This window comes from Hylobates moloch, unplaced genomic scaffold (genome assembly GCF_009828535.3).
Source record: "Hylobates moloch isolate HMO894 unplaced genomic scaffold, HMol_V3 SCAFFOLD_19, whole genome shotgun sequence".
NCBI classification, from domain to species: Eukaryota; Metazoa; Chordata; class Mammalia; order Primates; family Hylobatidae; genus Hylobates; species Hylobates moloch.
In genome coordinates this window covers 7,634,423-7,655,462 of record NW_026652294.1, presented here as the reverse complement: position 1 = coordinate 7,655,462, position 21,040 = coordinate 7,634,423, and the positions used below count along the sequence as shown (strand labels likewise).

The 21,040-nt window shown below is 45.7% G+C and overlaps 1 protein-coding gene across 1 annotated transcript in view; it reads right to left on the bottom strand.

Annotated features, from left to right (window-relative positions):
• The window catches only part of MYO18B (myosin XVIIIB), a 256,961-nt gene that overhangs the window by 39,537 nt on the left and 196,384 nt on the right, over positions 1-21,040 (bottom strand). Inside the window, exon 36 of the mRNA XM_032139582.2 lies at positions 1,744-1,874. Within this exon, the coding sequence (XP_031995473.2) occupies positions 1,744-1,874 (131 nt within the window). The remainder of the gene's footprint in view (positions 1-1,743; positions 1,875-21,040) is intronic.

Below are 21,040 nucleotides of genomic sequence, written 5' to 3'. Positions count from 1 at the left end.
TCACTCTATAATCATAATCTAGGAAAAACCAGGCCATACAGAGATAGGAGCTGAGGGGACATAGTGAGGAGTGACCAGAAGACAAGAGTGCGAGCTTTCTGTTATGCCCAGACAGGGCCACCAGAAGGGCTCCTTGGTCTAGCGGTAACGCCAGCGTCTGGGAAGGCGCCCGTTGCCAGGCGGACCATGGTCTAGCGGTAGCGTAAGTGTCAAGGGAAAACACCTGCTACTTAACAGACCGGGAAAGGGAGTCTCCTTTTCCCCGGGGGAGTTTAGAGAAGACTCTACTCCTCCACCTCTTGTGGAGGGTCTGACATTAGTCAGGCCCGCCCGCAGTTATCCGCAGGCCTAACCATCTCCCTGTGATGCTGTGCTTCAGTGGTCACGCTCCTAGTCTGCCTTCATGTTCCATCCTGTACACCTGGCTCTGCCTTCTAGATAGCAGTAGTAAATTAGTGAAAGTACTAAAAGTCTCTGATATGCAGAAATAATGGCATAAGCTGTCCTTCTCTCTGTCTCCTCTCCCTCTCTGCCTTGGCTGCCAGGCAGGGAAGGTTCCCTTGTCCAGTGAACACGTGACCCACGTGACCTTACCTATCATTGGAGATGACTCACACTCTTTACCCTGCCCCTTTCGCTTTTTTCCAATAAGTAACAGCACAGCCAGACATTCGGGGCCACTACCGGTCTCCGGACATTGGTGGTAGTGGTCCCCTGGGCCCAGCTGTCTTTTATCTCTTTGTCTTGTGTCTTTATTTCTACACTCTCTCGTCGCCACACACGGGGAGAAACTTACCGACCCTGTGGGGCTGGACCTTGCTACCACCTCTGTAGATTCTTTATTGAAAAGCTATGTAAGGAAAGTGTCTTCTCTGCTACCCAGGCTTTGCCACAGGGGCTAGAACGGGGGAAGGGATGTGTGGCAAGACAGGCAGCTGTGGTTCCTAAAGAAGCAATAAGCCAAGGGTACAAAGGTAGCTCCTGGGAACAGAATGCTACAGGAGTTGGACAGCCTGGACCCATGTGCCCAGCTGGGATACCTCAAACTCTTTCCAGCTGAGCGGCCCACCTGTGGCCTGCAGTAGCTTGAGACTCAAGCTGAGACGGTGAAAAGTAGCCTATCTTCTGAGAAAGGCAAGAAGCCCTGCCATTGAACTTGGGTGGTCTCACTAATCACCAGCCCAACTTTGCATCCTTGAATCAGCCATTGCCCTTGTAAAATAATGTCCATTATTCTGTACAAACATAGCTTCCACTTATATAGCACTAACATACCTGTCATGTTCATCTGTGAACTCAATTAACTCTCAACAAAAGCCCTATGAAATAGGCAGTAGATTGAATATATGAAACTTCTAGTCTGTAGGTCAAAAACAGTCCAATCTTGGCAACTGCATGTGGTTCATCCTAATATTATTATGCCCATTTTACAGATCAGAGAATTAGGCCAAGATTGAACATGGAACTTGCAGAAGACCATACGCTAGCCCTCGTTCCAGTCACATTGCCTCACCAAAGGCTTGGTGAGCAGGACTGAGATGTTTTAGCAACAGCAAGGAGAGGTTAGTACCAGCAGGACAACGGCCAGTCTCTCCTCACCCAAGTAAACCGTGGGTGCCTCCAGCCCCCGAACATCTTTGGGTTTCCCAGTGAATGTGGCCCCAGCCCGGCTAAAGGGCATAGAGCTCCCCAGGATGCCGCCCACCTGCTGCGCCCAGCCCCGCCCAGCCCCTGGCAAGTTACCTCTCAGTATCACTGTCACTGGATGCCACTTCTTCCAAGGCAGCCTGCAGGTCGGCAATCCGCCGAATGGATGTCTCCAGGTCTGTCTGGAGGGTTTGCCTCACTGCCGCAAGTTCCTCCACGTACTTCTCCTGGGGACAGAAGATGCAAACACACGTTGGCCTTGGGCAAGAAATGCACCACCCATGCATGCACTGGGGAAGAGCCAGGCCCCAGGCTGAGCCTAGTGTTCACTGAGCACCTATGAAGTGGTAGGTTCTCCATGAGAGGCTCTCTCTGTGGACAGATTGATGGGATCCTCAACCAGGTGTTCCATGTTTCATAGAGGAGGGAATAGATACTCCAGGGCATAACACACAGAGCTTGCTCACCTGTGCTGGGGGTGCTGCTCCCAGTGCCTCTGACCCCAGGGCCATGCTCTGAATCTGCACCACCACGCACAGTGGATACTCAGCCCATCTTGGATGGATGAGTAAATGTAAAAACCAAGAAGGGTCACGGAGTCTGGTTTAGGACGCTGAGCCTCAAGGATAAATCTGGTGCAGGAGGTCATGCGGAGAGCATAACAAAGACAGTTTCCTTTCAAGTCTGTCCCCTAGACACCCCCACCTTGCTGTCCTCACAGCAGCAAAAGCAAAGATGAAAAACCCAGCTGGGCTCCCTCTAGAACAGGGAAGCATGATGGGCATTTACGGAGCTCCTTCTGTGGCCAGAGCTGTGTTGAGTGTTTTGCAGCCAGGATCTCACTCATGCCTCACAGGCCCAGCAGGTGAGTCTTTATTCTTGCTCCCATTTCACAGATGAGGAACTGAGGCCTTAAGAAGCAAAGACTTCATGGTGGGGCTGGAACTCAAGCTCAGTGCCTCTGACTCCCCTCTCAGTGCTCATCTTAGTGATCAATACTTTCTGGTACTTTTCTAATTGGATTTCATCTGGGCTCTTGGGAAAATCTCTGACTTTGATTTGCAACCTACACATTGCTACCTTTTAACATATAATGATTGTTACCTAAGGGTGATTTTGCCCCCCAGGGGACATTTGGTCATGTCTGGAGACATTTTTGGCAGTCACAACTTGGGGAAATGCTGCTGGCATCTGGTGGGTAGAGGCCAGAGATGCTTTTCAACATCCTACGAGGCACAGGACAATCCCACAAAGAATTATCTGGCCTGAATGTCCACGGTGCTGAGTCTGAAACCCTGGGTGAGAGCCAGCATCTAACCTCCTGGTAATTCATCTTATGGGGGATAAATCAAGACGCAGAACACAGCTCTATGCCCGAGGATGTTTGCAGCGGTGCTACTGACGACAAGGAGAGGCTGGGATCTGCCTCATCACTCAGCAATTGGGAATGGTTAGGGAAATCACAGTGTGTCACTTTGATGCTCTTAGGCAGACATTAACATTAGAAATAAGAATTGTGGCAGCGTCGAGTGCTTCTTTGAAATAACATGAAGCAAACGGAATAGATCCGAGCAGTATCATGCCCAAATCTTTGCAAATAACACTCACGGAGAATTGAGAATATTTATGGATGGGCGAAGCGGGGTTATAGATGGGATTTTTCTTGTAAGCAGCTCTAATTATGTAAAGTTTATTTTTGGACTGCTGTATAAAAGAACACACAGGCCGGGCGCGGTGGCTCACGCTTGTAATCCCAGCACTTTGCGAGGCCGAGGTGGGCGGATCACGAGGTCAGGAGATCGAGACCACGGTGAAACCCTGTCTCTACTAAAAATACAAAAAATTAGCCGGGCGTGGTGGCGGGCGCCTGTAGTCCCAGCTACTCGGGAGGCTGAGGCAGGAGAATGGCGTGAACCCGGGAGGTGGAGCTTGCAGTGAGCCGACATAGCGCCACTGCACTCCAGCCTGGGCGACAGAGCGAGACTCCGTCTCAAAAAAAAAAAAAAAAGAACACACATACCAACTGAGGACAGTGGGAGGGGAGAAATTTGAGGATGTGGGGTCAAAGCGCAATTCCCAGCTCCTCATGGAACTGAGTAGCTGAGTGAAAATAAATGGCTCACAGCCCCTCTCTTAGCCTGGAGTCATTTTTCTTTCTTTTTTTTTTTTTTTTGGCGGGGGGCGGACAGAGTCTTGCTCTGTTGCATAGGCTGGAGTGCAGTGGTGTGATCTCGACTCACTGCAACCTCCACCTCCCGAGTTCAAGCAATTCTCCTGCCTCAGCCTCCCAAGTAGATGGGATTACAGGCACCCACCACCACGCTTGGCTAATTTATGTATTTTTTAGCAGAGATGAGTTTTCACCATGTTGGCCAGGCTGGTCTCGAACTCCTGACCTCAAGTGATCCACCCAGCTTGGCCTCCCAAAGTGCTGGAATTACAGGCGTGAGCCATTGCACCCGGCCTCATTTTTCTTTATTTTGCAGATGAGGAAACTAAAGCCAGCAAGGTCAGTTAGCAAGGTCACTCAGGAAAGGCGCAGAGCTGGGATCTGAACCCTGGGCTTGGCGGCTCCCAGTCCAGTGCTCTTTCTGGGGCTATGACTGCATTCCCCAAAAGAAGTCAGCGAGGACCATTACAGGACCACACTCAGCTCTCTGCAAATCAGCTTGCCCATTCACATTATTGTAAGTCTGTGCCTTTCCAGTGTTTTCTGATTTTAAAGAGAGAGAGAGAGAGGCAGCAGGCAAAGCCTGAGTAAGCTTAAGGGCCAGGCCGAGCTAATGAGAGGGAGAAGGGGTGGCGGGAAGGATGCCACGGTGGTGGCATGAGAAGGGGCTGCCAGTCCATCCCAGGTGCTTGAAGCTGCCAACTGTGAAATCCCCATCTCAGCCTTGACAAGGTGAGAGACAACCCGAGGTTGGGGCCCCCAGACTATCAGAGGAAATAAAGGACACTGAGTGACTGTGAAGGAGGGGGTGCTCACCCCAGGACATCAGCGTGTCAGCTCATAAATGCACCTAGAAAATGGCTAGGTGCAAAATCCCGGCAGCTTCTGGGAGCATCTGCCCGGCTCCACTCTTTTTTTTTTTTTTTTGAGATGGAGTCTTGCTATCTTGGCTCACTGCAAGCTCCGCCTCCCAGGTTCATGCCACTCTCCTGCCTCAGCCTCCTAAGTAGCTGGGACTACAGGAGCCCGCCACGCCCGGCTTATTTTATTTTATTTTTTGTATTTTTAGTAGAGACGGGGTTTCACCGTGTTAGCCAGGATGATCTCGATCTCCTGACCTCGTGATCCACCCGCCTCGGCCTCCCAAAGTGCTGGGATTATAGGCGTGAGCCACCGCACCCAGCCAGCTCCACTCTGTTCTAATGGGCCAGGACAATGGTGTCACTGGGCATTAGCCACTTTCTCCCAGATGTGGCACCTGTGTCTTTATAAGACACAGAGGCAGAAAAATCCGTATTTCTGTCTTAGATTCTATCCCAAGTCCACACATCTGGGCCATTGTGGGTTATGTGTTAAGTACAGTGAATCCTATAAGCATTGGTTCAATGAATGTCTAACCAAATGACCTGTCTGAGGTCACGCTGCTGGGAGACCACAAAGCTGAGATGTGCATCCAGGTCTTGGGTTCTTAAGTGGAAACCCTTTAGGTCACGTGTGCTGAGACATGAGAAAAGGGTATAGACGTCCCCTCCTCGTTTTGCTTAGGTGAACCTTGCCCGTGTCAGTGTCATGCAGGAGCAGCAATGTGTACAGTCCACATCCTCAGGGAGCTTCCTGGAGGGTAGAGGAGAGAGACAGAAGGAGGCACTGTGTCTCAGGGATGGGTGGGCCTGGGCTGGGATGAAGAAAGTGGGCAGAAGAAATAGGAGTCTGAAATGAGTCAAATCCACAATATCATAAAAGTGAAAGAAGCCTCTGGAGCCGAGCTGCCGGAGTTCAAATCCCAACTCTGCTGCTCAGTGGCTGTGTGACCTCCAACAAGTTACTTAACCTCTCTGACCCTCAGTTGTCTCACTGGGGAAATGGGGCCAGTAGCAGACCCTCCTTCACAGGGCTCTTGCGAGGAGTAAATGAGCTTGGCAGAGTGGAAACTTGACCAACAGTGGCATAGCTATCCTTTAATTCTCATAGGAGAAGGAGCTCAGGAAGAACAGTGTCATCCCCAGGTCACTGAGGAGATTTGCCAAGGTCACAAAGCAAATAAAAACATGGGAATGCAGGACTCTGGCTCTGAAGATTTTTCACTATCCTGCAGAGAAGAGACATGAAAAAAACAAGGGCTGCATAGAAGGTGAATTGGCTTAGACACAGCAAGAAGAGGTGAGAACGAGAAAGCCATCGTTAGTTAGGCCAGAGTATGAGGACCAAGGACAGGGTTCAGGGATCTGCCACTACCCTCCACCCTTCACCGTTGCCCCCTTGCCACCCTCTGCATCCCATCCTCCATCTGCTAGGGAAGAATCAGACTCAGTGGGTGCACCCCGAGGAGAAAGCTTGGAGAAATTTAGTGTTGGTGTAATCAGTAATCAGCAAATCTTTCCTGCTTCAACTCGAAAACCAAATGGAGTCTGCTGATTGCAGAGACCATTTCATTAGGCTAAACAAATGCAGCGCCCCAAACAGTCTCCCTGGGGCAGATGAAACAAGACCCCAGCCAGAGACCCCTCCGGAGACACGGAAGGGATGCACAAGCAGAAGGGGAAGTGAGCCAGTGCCCCTCTCACAAAACAGGAAGTGGGCGGAAGGCAACGACAGCATCTGACAAACACACTCGCTCGGGCTTGGCCCAGGACTGCTCCATGAAAATGGGGTTGTATGCTGAGGTCGGTTGTGAGCTTGGTCCTCTCTGTTATTAGCTCTCTTTAGAGATTTGAAGCATGGAGAGAAATTGAGAGGTGGGGGATAATTAGGATACAAAATGATTTAGATAGTTAGATGCATAGATAGCAGAAATCCACTAAGATATATACCACATTCCCGGGGTTATCTAAAACTACAATATAATGGTGTACACGCTGTAGACACACAACATCCACATATCCTGGTATATATTATATATTTATATATTATTCATTCATACATACACACATACATTTAATAAACATTTGTTGAGCACCTACGAGGTGCAGCACTGATCTAGGCGCCGGCAATACAAATAAGGTCCTCACTTCCACAGAGCTTATGTTCTTGCAGGGAACTAATCTCTATCTGTATTACCGGTGTCTGGAACACAGGAGGCACTCAATACATGTTTGGGGATGAAATGAATGGTGCTATTGTATGACTATTAGTGGCGAATGAGGAAACGATAAAGGTATTACACATTCTAACTAATGCATACATAATATACATGATACATACATAATATATGGAGGATATCTATATCGTGTACACACAGATCAGTACAATAATATGTAGTATGTAGATAATATGCGTACTTGCCGACCTCCCCAGCATCACTTGAGAGAACTATGATTTCTTGTTAAACCTCCAGGCTACTCCCTCTGGAGCATATCACAGAGTTACCCATGTGAGAAGCAGTTCATATGATAATTAATGACTACAATTAAAATCATCTCCTCTTGTGATGTTCAATTACAGGCTAATATTTAAAACTGTTGTTTGTTTTCTCTGCCCAGAGCATCTCAATCTTCAGAGGACCCTCTCCTCTCTGCAAATGGACAAGACTCTCATTTGTTAATTTCTGCAGCTCTCAAACCTTCTGAGGTGTCTCCCAAGGCCTCCCAAAGTTAATTTCACCTGTGCCACACAATTTACACTATAGATCAGACTATCTCAAAACACTTTTGAAACTTGATGAAAATTCATCTTGTTGCTTTCTTCTGATTTAGCAAAGACAAGCAGAAAATGTTACAGAGCCTGGTGCTGAAAAAAATTACACATACATATGCTATTATAAATATATATATAAACATGTATTTATGCAAACGTGTGTGCACAATATATGCATGTGTAGATACACACCCAAATATTTCCAGCATCTGGCACATAGCATACCTAACAAATATTAAGGATGTATTTATTAGAATCTGGTTGCTGATTAGAATTAGCAGGCAGCAATCCCTCCTGGCTTCAACTTGAAAATCAAATGGAGTTGAATTTTGCCTGTAACACGTACTTTATCCTATAGATCAGGGTATATCCTGAAACTTGATGAAAATAATCAAGTATTTTCATATCCTTAAATGTTTAACAAACCTTGAACATAATAAATATGTGTTAAACTAATAAGTGAATATATTTATGTATATTTCTTGCATACACAGGCACTCTGCTAAATGTTCAAAATATCTTATCTCATTTAATATTTATTGAAACCCTCAGAGTCAAGTACTATAGAAACACAAAAAGTGAGCTGAGATTATTGCAACAAAGTGGTAGCAATGGCTATTATCTCTGTGTGGTAAGATATCAGGCAATTCTTACATTCCTTTTAGCACTCCTCAAGATTTTCTGTAAAGAATAAGAATTATCTTTATCATAGGCAAGTTAAAAAATATACTTTATTCCTCTCTGATGCTGTAATGAACAATCTCCTCATCCACCTACTCTATGCTGAGAGGTAATCGTCATCACTTTGTCACGTCCACTTTACAGATGAGCAGGCTGAGGCTCAGAGAGGTTAACTCATTTGCCTAAGGACACACAACCAAGAAAAGATCTAGAGCTAAGCTCAGGTCTCCTGACTGCAGTCCATGGCTCTGTCCAGCTTTGCTTCTAATTGCTCCTGTTTCATCCAATGATGCCTACGTCTTGGCAGGTGAGGGAATCTTTCCCAGAAAGAAAGGCAATGAGGAACTGCCATTGCTTCCTTCAAATTGTCCGAGGGTCACTTGCCTGGGAGAAATGAAGCTGACACTGGAGGGTGTGAAGCGGGGGAATAAAAGCCCTGCGGGCTGGGCGGGGTGGCTCATGCCTCTAATCCCAGCACTTTGGGAGGCCGAGGTAGGTGGATCATTTGAGGTCAGGAGTTTGAGACCAGCCTGACCAACATGGTGAAACCCCGGCCGTATTAAAAATACAAAAAAATTTAGCCGAGTGTGGTGGCATGCACCTGTAGTCCCAGCCTCTCAGGAGGCTGAGGCAGGAGAATTGCTTGAACCTGGGAGGCGGAGGTTGCACTGAGCCGAGATTGTGCCACTGCACTCCAGCCTAGGTGACAGAGCGAGACTCCATCTCAAAAATAATAAAAATAATAAAAATTAAAAATGCCCTGTGAATTGTGTTCCAGCAAGAGCTCAAAGGCCACATTGGTAATGGAGTGAGCATCAGCAGGTGGTGTTAAGCTCCACTTTGGAAAAGGAAAGAGTTGGAGTAGCCCTAAGAAAACCCAAATGTATGCCCAGTCTCCAGCAGGAATAATGACTGGGGAGAAACTGGTCATCATTCTACAGGGTCCTTTCCTCATAATTATCCTGAAGATTCATTGCATTATTCTATTCTTTTTTCTTTTTGTGTTTTTTTGTTTTGTTTTGTTTTGTTTTGTTCTTTGAGAGTGAATCTTGCTCTGTCACCTAGGCTGAAGTGCGGTGGCATGATCTCAGCTCACTGCAACCGCCGCCTCCCAGGTTCAAGCACTTCTCCTGCCTCAGCCCCCCAAGTAGCTGGGATTACAGGCACCTGCCATTATACCTGGCTAATTTTTGTATTTTTAGTAGAGATGAGATTTCACCATGTTGGCCAGGCTTGTCTCTAACTCCTGACCTCAAGTGATCCACCCGCCCCAGTTTTATTCTGTTTTTATGATGTGATAATAGACACAGAGAGACTCATCAAAGGTCCCAAATTCATACAGCTAGAAAGCAACAGATTAAAAGTTGGGGCCTTCACAATTTCTAAAGGGTCAGCAAATACCCAACAATACCTCCTGTCCTTTTCTTCACACATGGCAGGCATGTCTAATCAATCACAGCAGACACCCAAGCAATCAGGGGCTAGAATCCATTCTCTCAACTCACCAAGCCAAGTGTTTCATTCCAGTGCTGTCCTGTGCTTCATCCGCCAGCATCGATCAGAACTCTCAACTCTGCTACACTACACTTTTTTTTTTTTTTTTTTTTTTTTTTTTTTTAGAGATGGGGGGTCTCACTTTCTTGCCCAGACTGGAGAGTGCAGTGGTACAATCATAGCTCACTGTAACCTTGAACTCCTGGGCTCAAGTTATCCTCCCACCTCAGTCTCCTCAGTAGCTGGGACTACAGGCATGCACCACCATGCCCAGATATTTATTATTATTATTATTATTTGCAGAAACAGAGTCCTGCTATGTTCCCCAGGTTAGTCTCAAACTCCTGGTGTCAAGTGGTCCTCCCTCCTTGGCCTCCCAAAGCACTGGGATTACAGGCATGAGCCAACGCACCCAGCCTCTGCCACGTTTTTAAATGATCCCAATCCTCCTAGAAATGGTATTCAAATCCTCAAAGAAGATATTTATATTAGTTAGTTGGTTCGCAGGTTTATTTCTCCTTAAAGATTGGTGAGTATTCTGTGGATCCGAGTGAAGCTGAAGCTAATCACACTTCCAGAGAGGCCCTGGTGAGTGGGGAGAGGGAGGGATGCAAACTGCTAACATCACCACAAACAGCAGGAACAGAACTGGCTTTGGAACAAGACGAACCTGAAGCAGCTACGCAAATCCCGAAGAGTTACTAATCCTTTCTTACCTTCATTTCCTCATCTGTTAAAATGACAGTACTATATTATTCCTTGACAAAAGGTGTTACAAGGAACAAATGAAATAATGTAAAATTGTGTACACCTCGCCTACCTAAATTGGTAGCACATACTTGGTCCAGTTTCCTATTTCCTTCTAAGTAAAGACACGGGAAATATGAGGGCTGCTGGTGTTTAGTGAGGACAACTTTATTTTTCAGAAAATGATGTCTAAGAATCTATTACTTGTTTTGCTGAAGCTGGAAGGATTTTACAGAATGCTTTGGGAAAGCCAGGAGAGATTAGCAACGGCAGGAAGGCACTGCCAACCTAGGGCTGGACAAAAAAGTCAAGGAGTTGGGCCATCCAATGGGAAGGGAGACCTCAATAGCGCTGCCCAGAGGAAACGGGCTTCATGGAGGAGGAGAGTCCCTGATAAGATCTGGATTAAAAGGAGGTACTGCTGCTTCCATGGATGCCTCAAGGCAGTGCCAAAGAAAGATATCCTGTCTTCTACCTTTCTTTTGACCTTCAGTTGTCCATCACTGCCTTTCATTGGCAGAACCTACCAGAAGCCAAGGAAACCAGGAAATGTCCTTTTCTGTCATTCTACAGCAGAACAGAGAAGGGGTAGGAGTGGATCTGAAAGTGAATGGGCAATGACTGGCCCAGAGCTCTAAAGGATCCTTTAATCCAGATTCTGTACAGCCTCAGAACTATGAGCCAACTAAACCTCTTTTCTTTATAAATTACCCAGTCTCAGGTAGTTTATTATAGCAATGCAAGAATGGACTAATACACCCGCTGAGCTGCTTCAGTGTCCTCATGACACAGTGGATGGTTTTCCCATAGCAAGTGATCCAAGAGAGAACACAGCAGAAGCCAAATGACTTTTTATTATGTATTTTTATTATCATTCTTTAGACACAGGGTCTCACTTTGTAGCCCAGGCTGGAGTGCTGTGGCACCATGCTGGCTCACTGCAGCCACAAATTCCTGATCCCACGTGATCCTCCTGCCTCAGCCTCCTGAATACCTGGGACTACAGGCATGCACCATCACACCAGGCTAATTTTTTAATTTTTTTTTTTTGTAGATATGGGGTCTCACTGTGTTGTCCAAGCTGGTCTTGACTTCCTGGCCTCAAGTGATCCTCCTGCCACCAAATGTCTTTTATAGCCTAACCTCAGAAAGGATGACCTATTACCAATGACATAATGAATATGTCACACAGAACAACTCTGATGCAGTATGGGAGGTGACAACACTGGGGTGTGAATGCCAGAGACACAGATCAACGAGAACCATCTGGGAGGCTGGCTGTCATAGTAACATCAAAAGATCTTCACATTTGTCCCATCTCAGTTGACTCCCATACCTACAAAGGAAGAACTTCTCATCTCGAGAAACACATCTGTTTATGGGTTGAATCATATCCCCAGAAAAGACAGATTGAAGTCTTAATCCCCAGGACTTCAGAATGTAACTGTATTTAGAGATGAAGTCTCTAAAGAGGTAATCAAGTCAAAATGAAGTCATCAAGATGGGTCCTAATCCAATATGACCAGTGTCCTTCTAAGGAGGGGAAGCTTGGACACAGAGATACACTCAGAGGGAAGAGAATGTGAGGACACAGGGAGAATGTCACATAAAGATTGCAGATTAGAGAGATGTATCTAGAAGCCAACGAACATCAAAATTTTCCAGTGAACCACCAGAAGCTAGGAGACAGGCATGGAATAGTTTCTTTCCTAGAGCCTTTGGAGAGAGCATGGCCCTGCTGACATCTTGGTTTTTTGGACTTCCAACCTCCAGAACTGTAGGACAATACCTTTCTGTTGTCTTAAGCCATGCAGTTGGTGGCACTTTGTTACAACTGCCCTAAAAAACTAATACAACCCCACGTGCTCTTTTCTCTTTTAAACACCGTTGCTTTGCTTTTCTGTTTCTAATAGCATTCACCATAGAGAATGTAGAACATTTAAAAAGTGGCAAAAGGAAACTTTGAAAATCATCCTGAAGTCTATTACTTGGGGACAACTGCTTTTCATGAATATGTTGGTGTATTTCCATCCTGTGTTCATTTCTGCATATGTGTATAGATACATCTATTTGATTCACGCTCAGGTAAAACACTGGTATATTAAAGGCAGAATGGAGTTGGCTCTGCAGCCAAGCAGGGGACTCTATGGAACTGTACACCACCCAGCTTTCCCTGCCAGGATTCTCCCTTACCTTGAGGCAGAAGGGCTCGCTGCTCCAGGCACCTGCTTCTGGTCTTTCCTTTCTCTTCTTATTTTTCTTGTTTTTTTTTTTTTTTTTTTTGAGACGGAGTCTCGCTCTGTCGCCCAGGCTGGAATGCAGTGGCGCAATCTCGGCTCACTGCAAGCCCCGCCTCCCGGGTTCACGCCATTCTCCTGCCTCAGCCTCTCCGAGTAGCTGGGACTACAGGCGCCCGCCACCACGCCCGGCTAATTTTTTTTGTATTTTTAGTAGAGACGGGGTTTCACCATGGTCTCGATCTCCTGACCTCGTGATCCGCCCGCCTCGGCCTCCCAAAGTGCTGGGATTACAAGCGTGAGCCACCGCCCCCAGCCTTCTCTTCTTATTTTTCAACCCGATGGTTTTAAAATGCCCTCAGCTGTTGCCTGAGGGTCTTTATAGCTTTCTGAAAAGTTAACATTTAGGCAACTTGAGCTGTTTAAAATGTAGATGATAAAGAGCTTGCCTGCAGAATGTCTAAGTCGGCTGCACTGCTGTGTGCATTCACACATCCCATGAGCATCTGTGGACACACATGCCAGATACCAGGGGCCAAAATGGGGGCTTAGAGCAGGAAGCCACCTGGTAAAGATTGCTCAGTCACGGGGTGGCAGAGAAAAAACTAGAACCTGGGTGTTTCCTACCCCGTCCTCTCTCTCTTAACAAGTGCACCCCTCTCTCCATTTCATCCACTTTAGATGGGTCATTTCTGCCTGGACATCATTCCAGCTACTTCAGTAATCACAGCTCCAGGGACTAGAGCTTCAGTGGTGAGGAAGGGGCTTTGTGCTTGATTCTTGGAGTCCCTGATGGATGGAGAGGAGTGGACGGCACAGACTCCTCAAGACCCTATCACACAGGGATGGAGAATGTGGCTAAGGCTCTCTTGGGACATTGGGATGGAGAAGGGGAAGGGAAAGGGAGGAGGGATCAGGCTTTAATGTACGCAACTCTACCTTGGGTTTTTCAGTCGCAAGGTTTGCAAATAAAAATTTTAAAAAGAAATCTCTCTAAAGTTCCTTAAAGCTCTTGCTATTCAGAGCTCCTAGCTTTCCCATCCCTAAAAATCCTCTCCAGCCTATGACTTCTGGTGCAGCATCCTTAGAAAGGGGCAAAGAAGAGCCATCATGGGACCCCAACAACCTTCTCAAAGTTGACACCAACAGAGCAGGGGATTCACAAAACCCCCAGATGAAAACAGACATCCTGACCTGGGGTAAACTCCAAACACCCCAATCCCAACTTCCCAGAGTCAACCACCCAATTGCTCTCTGAATAAAAAGGCATTTCATTTTTCTGCTCAAACACAAATATGACATATCTGTGCCACCCAATTTTTCTGACAGGGGAATAATTATATCAACATAATTAAGTCTCGACTGCAAAAATTATCTGCACCGCATATACTGACACTACACTTCCCACATCATACTGCATTGTTCCAGCTGGTAATTACTAAGCCACCCTTGACATGTCTTATTTCAATTTAAATGGAAATGCAGCTCATATTTCTTCTCAGCCCACTAGCCCATGTGATTGCAGAAACAGGGAAAATGGACTTCGAAACTTCTCAAGTGGCCACTGGATTTTGTCTCCAAAGAAGTTTAGCGTGGGAACAATTTATAACTTACCCTGGATCCCTTCTCTAGGCCTCGGGTATCTCATCAATACAATCTCTTGCATCTTTCCTCTGCTCTCCGTTCTCTTTTTTATAAATTTAGTCTTCATCATCATCTCCTAAGGATTCACATAGTTTTTTTTTTTTTTTTTTTTTTGAGACAGAGTCTTGCTCTGTTGCTCAAGCTGGAGTGCAGTGACACGATCTCAGCTCAATGCAACCTCTGCCTCCTGGATTCAAGCGATCCTCAGCCTCCCAAGTAGATGGGACTATAGGCACCCACCACCACACCCTGCTAATTTTTGTATCTTCAGTAGAGACAAGGTTTTGCCATGTTGGCAGGGCTGGTCTTGAACTCCTGACCTCAGGTAATCCACCTGCCTCAGCCTCCCAAAGTGCTGGGATTACAGGCATGAGCGACCATGCCTGGCCAGGATTCACACAGTTTTAAACTGGTGTTCCTCTCATCAATCTAGCCCACTCTCCAACTGTACTCCACAAAGCCTCCAAGGAGGAATCTCTTTAACCTGATCATGTCATTCCTCTGCTGAAAAGTCTTCAGTGTCTCCTCAGTTCCCACAGTCCCAACATTGTTGTTTAGCATACCAAGTCCTTCACAGTCTCTGTCCCAACTCGCCCTTTCTTTTTGCTGCCCACACCTTGTACCCCACATCAGTAATTCCCAGAGTATTCCCAAGCTCCCAAACATGCCATGTTCTTTGATGCCTCTGTGCCTTTGAACCTACAATTGCTCCATCTGGAATGCTCTACTCTGCCTTATCCCTTCTCTGACAAGTGAACTTCTACTCATCCATCAAGACCCCATTCCATAATCACCTCCTGTATGATGTGCTCTCTGGCTCCCTCTCATAGAATTAGTTTCTTTCCCTTCTATGCTCCCAGCATTTGTACAAGCCACTAGGAGAGACAGATAGCCCATCAGATAGTAATTATTTGCCAATGTCTAATTCCCTACTATACTGATCTCCTTATGAGTAAGGTTGTACTCAGCCTTATATCCCAAATACCTCGTGCAGTACTCAGAACTTAGAAGTCACCACATAAATACTTCAACTAAACTCTTCCTGCCCTAAATTCATGACTTGGGTAGCATGCAGCAGGTCTTACCAACATGGGCCTTCAATTCACACAGACATGAGCTTGCAACCCAGCTCCACCATTTGCAATGTGACTCCAAGCAAGTCTTGTCACCCACTTGACCCTCAGTTTTCTCATCTGCAAAGTGGGAATAATAACAGCATTGTTGTGCTATAGGACTAGTTGAAGAGTCACTGATGAGAGGAAGTGTTTGACACATTGCATAGATTATAACAAGTGCTTAATAAACATCAGCTCCCTTTCCTATTCTTAGAACTATTGAGTGACAGCTTGTGCAATATGCCAACCTGGGGGGTCTCCTCTGTTTTGATGCTTTCTCACCCTCATCCCATCTTCCCTGTGCCCCTCATTCTCTCCACTCAGGCACGTGCTCTGTACTCTACTAGCCAAACTACTGTAATGCCCCAGCATGGGCCTCAAAGTCCTTCCTTTCTCCTCTCCACAAAAACATGCTCGTCCTATGTCCCACTTCCTCACTGTCAGGTCACAATTCACCATGCCCAAGAATGAGATACGACCACTACTGCCAATGTGACAACCCCCTGGGGGACATTAGGCCTTAACCTGGTGTAGCATCCATGTATGTTCACAGCAGTCCCAGGAGAGACTCTACTTGGGTTGCAGACACAGCAACCCAAATACAAATACAAAAATACAAATACAGGAGTTGGAAAATCGGATCACCCCTTGAATAAAGCCATCCAGGCCACTGGTGATTAAAATGACTGTAACCCAACAGCTATGCAGATAGGCATAGCCAGGGAGAAACAGCACGGATATGAGAATGAGAACCACATCCAGTGCAAGACGTAGAAATGGATCCCACATCTGTTCAGATTCCCCAGGCACCAATGAGTAATCCTAGAGTCGGCCCCTCAACTCTACAATAGATGTCAATTCCTTCCCTATCTTCAATACAGAGCATCCTGCAGCCCAAGTTACATTCTGGTGCTTTGTAAACTGTAAAGAGCTGAATACATAGGAGGTAATTATCTATCATACTGTTTCTTCATTCTTCAGAAACACACTTCTCTTTTCAGGCATATCCCATCACCTCATAACAAATGAAACCTCAATCAGCATTTTCCACAAGCCAAAGAAACATCTTAAATGAGCTCGAGTAAGAAGGGGGAAACAACCCCTCTCAGGCAAATCAAGCCTCATCAATAGTCTTGCATTATTAGATATGTTCTTCCAAGAATTGATCAAGGAGGACATGGAATGGAGATATTGGTGCTGGTGATCAATGCCAGATCCTAGCCTTCCCCAGGCTTGGATCAGAGTCAATGCTATCTCCCTCAGAAATAGGGTGAAGGCAAAAGCTACCATCAGAGAAAACAGAGCATGCAACATAAACAGCAAAAGACACCAATAAACAGCGTGCGGCCAGGCATGTTAATGACTAAAATTAAGACAATGATTTCTGGACTTGATTGGTTTCCATCTGCTGAAGCACAAGGATATTACAGAGTTGTAAACATCAAGCCCTCATCTCAAAGTAGCGGAAAGTTCCACCTATTGATTGCACAATGGACTTTTTTGGTAGCTACAGCTTTTATTCATGGCCATTTTTTAGTGGAATTGGTTGAAATGTCCACTAACTCTGAATTGAGTGCACTAAGTGGCCTCAAGAGAGAGGTTCTGGGTGGATTTTTATTTCTGACCAAAAGACACTGAGCAGTGTCTTGAGAGAGCAGGGTTTCTCAACCTCAGCATTAGGGGTATCTGGGAGCAGATAATTCTTTGTGAGTGCTTAGACGGGGCTATGCTGTACATTTCAGAATGCTTAGCACCATCTTTGGCCTCTACCCACTAGATACCAGCAGCACCTCCCACCCAAGTTGTGCCAGCCAAAAATGTCTCCAGATGTTTCCTAATGCTCTCTGGGGGTACAAAATCACCCCCAGCTGAGGGTCAAGCTACAAGCATAAGGGTATGCAGTAGACTCTATTTTTGAAAGAAATGGACTCTGGAGTCAGACATGTGAATTTGAATCTAGGACAAACCACTGTTTGCTGCGTGACCTCATCTTAAAAGTGTAAACCTCACCCTTTCATAACTTTGGGGGACCTGGCATAAAGGGAAACTATGATATAGTACCAGCTGCTCCAAGTGGGGTCTCTGGGCCAGGAGCATCAGTATCACCTGGTAGCTGGTTGGAAATGCAGAATCTCAGGCCCTGCCCCCGATCTGCTGAGTCAGAATCTGTGCCTTAACAATATCCCCGGGTGATCTGTGTACAGGTGATATTGGAGAAATGCAGACATTGTGGTTAAGAGCATATGTTTTAGAGTGATCACACATGTTGGTGTCAATCTTTCCTAGCTATCTGGCCTTGGGCAAATCACTTCAACTCTTGTAAGCCTCTTTTGTTAAATGTGTAAAATAGAGATAAAAATATTTCCTTGCTCATAAGGTTGAAAGTGCAGATTTAATTAGATGGTGCATCGAAAGCACTTTGCACAGTGCCTGTCACATAGTAGACATGTAGTAAATGTTAATCCCCAGGCTGCCCTCTGCCGCCCTTTCAGATGCCTCTCAGACTATGATATTAGGATGCCAGGGCTCACAGCAGCGGGAACATAAAGATGTTGAAGCTACCCCCATACACTTTTGCGATCTTCCTTTTGATGGAGTCTGAAATTATATCAGCCACTTGGCCACTCATGGTCCATTTATTCATTTATTGACTCAGCAGGAAAGAAAAACAACTGCTAAGCAGTGTGCTCTCTTTCTTTTACCTCCACATCTCAAGGTTATGGCCTGGTTGTGCACGCCTCTTGGATGAACAGCCTCATCAAATTCACTTCGCAGCTGGGGCCCATTGACTCTTGCCAGGTCCATCAACTCTGCCCTCCCAGGCACTCAGGATCATCTTTTGCTTCTGATCGAGGGGCTTGACTCACAAGGTCTTCCAGTACTTTGGAAGCCAGGCATTGATTCCAACAGTCTCCCCCATTTTTCTCCAACTCTGGGATATGGCTCTTCGACTCTCTCCCAGTGCCAGGGATCGCTTTGCTCACAGCCTTCAAAGTCTCCTTCTTCCCCGTATTCCCTCTCTGGAGGCCAGACACTGCCCTGGGACAGAGAGTGGACTGAACCAATCAAAACTGTGCTTAAAATGGCTCCACATTTTAATGGGACCCTTTGGAATCATGGGAGAGGTCTATGAGTTTCCTGTGCAAATCCAAGTGCTTGGTGGGACCCTTTCAGTTTTATGTTCCAAAACAGGCGCGGCAATTTACAACCCTCAGGTCAAATCTGGCCTCCTGCCTGTTTTTGTAAATCAAGTTTTATTGGAGCACAACTATGCATTTATGCATTATCTGTGGCTTCTTTCATGCTATAATGACAGACTTCAGAGGTTGAGATAGAAACTCTATGGTTTGCAAAACTGAAAATATGTATTACCTGGTCCTTTGCAGAAAAAGTTGACTGGCCCGTGTTCTAAAATCCTAAAGTTCTAAAATTGTGTAGCATTAGGAGCTAACAATTCTAAGAATGTATAGATTTCAATATTCCATATTTCTATTAGGTTGAGCCAGTTACAATCAGCTATATTGAACCACTTTGACCTATACAAATGGCAAATTCATATGGTTCAATTTAATAAGATTTTAATATTATGTGTGTCGAATGATTCAAGATTCTATTAATCCTGGGATTTTCTGGCTTGAAGGCTCTAAGGTCTTATATATCAAAGTTCTAGGATTCTATCATTCCAAATGCTGAGATTCGGTAGGTCTAATTGTTGAGTAGCCATACTGATAATTAAAGGAAGAAAAGGTATGAACATTAATTAGCAGACATAAAAGAGTTTAGTGAGTAAATTAATTTCTCAAAAAATGCAAGTTGATGGTATCTTGTGGAAAAAATGGATGAAATACAGATGTGAGATGGTAACGTTTGCCTCCTCACTGTCCTAAGACTAGGATGACCTAAGACACAATTGAGATTTGACCCAAGACAGCTGTGGGACCAAATGAGGCTCAGATGAGTATGTATTACTATTTGTTGCCCCAGAAACAGGTCCCCCTCCTTGTGACAATGATGTGATGATGAGAAAAGTCACATGTGCGTTCAAAAGGGATTGGAAAGGAAGTGGCATGTGGTCCAGCCACCTCCACCCTGGGGAGAAGTCTGGGAGGCAATTACAAATAAGATGGGAACACAGAGAAAGCATTTGGATTATGCACAAAAGGATTATGCCTGTTTGAGATCATGCCTGCTGTCCAATATGGTAGCCACTAGCCACACATAGCTATTGATCACCTGATGTGTGGCTGGTGTGACTGAGGATCTGAATTTTAAATTTTATTCCACTTCAATTAAATTTAAATATCCCTATGAGGCTGGTGGCTACCATGTTTGACAACACCATCCTAGGGTATTCATATATGTTATAGAGAGATAGAAAATAAGATATCAGAGAAACTATGGCACTTCACTTGTTCTGTCTGCTGAAATCACCCCACGGGAGAAAACTGGAGGAACTCCAGGCCAAGAGCCACTGGGGTCTGTCCTACGTTCTATGTTCTGTATTTCTATGGTCTGAAGGTTCTAAGAGGTGCTATTGTTCTATGTTCTAAAAATGCAAAGCCCTGAAGGGCAGATGTGCTCAGGAAACCCTTTTGATTGATATTCACAGCCACCATCACCACCCCATTTTTAAGAGCAAGCTCTCACTTTTGCATGTGTGAATGTTTCATGGGGTCACTCAGCAATTAGTAAATATTGGAACACCTACTAAGTGTGTGGTTAGCTTCTGGACCCCGCACTGGAAGCACCAAGAAGAAAGTGATGCTTAACAATAGGAAGTAGACAGTGTCCTTCAGAAACAAGATCTAGAAGCAAAAAAACAAATCAGTAATACAGAGGCAGGAACCATAGCTAAATTGTGTAGTGGACTGTGTGGGTGAGATCTGCGCGGGAGGAGATCCTATCTCTTTTTTTTTTTTTCCCTTGAGACAGAGTCACTTTGTCACCCAGGCTGGAGTGCCGTGGCACTATCTTGGCTCACTGCAACCTTCCACCTCCCAGGTTCAAGCAATTCTCATGCCTCAGCCTCCGGAGTAGCAGGGATTACAGGCATGCACCACCACACCCAGGTAATTTTTGTATTTTTAGTAGAGACGGGGTTTTGCCATGTTGGCCAGGCTGGTCTCCAACTCCTGCCCTCAGGTGATCCACCTGCCTCAGCCTCCTAGAGTGCTGGGATTACAGGCGTGAGCCACCTTGCCCAGCCGAGATCTTGTCTCTAACCTCTCTCAGCCTTAGTCTCCTCACCTGCAATTCAGTGCTGATGAAATACCTACATCAGGGCTTCTGCCATGCTGCTGTGCCTAGGAGTCACCTGGGACCTTGTTAAAAAGCCATTTCTGACTCAAAGGTGTGGGGCTGAGCCTGAGACTCTACATTTCTATAGCCAAGGCTGCTAATTTGCGAATATATTTTGAAAAGTAAAGCCATAAGTCACACGAAATTGAAGAGAATTAAATGACATGAGGTATAAAACATGCTCAGGCCTGGCATAAATGATAGGCTGTTATATAAGTAATAATAACAAGTAAATACAAGCTATACATAATGCAACTTAAAATATACCTACAGCTGACATCCTTAAGAGACACAAACCAAACAAGCAACCAACAACAGAATCACAAATCGGGGTTCTGGTCACACTTTTCCTATGAATTTATACATATATATAT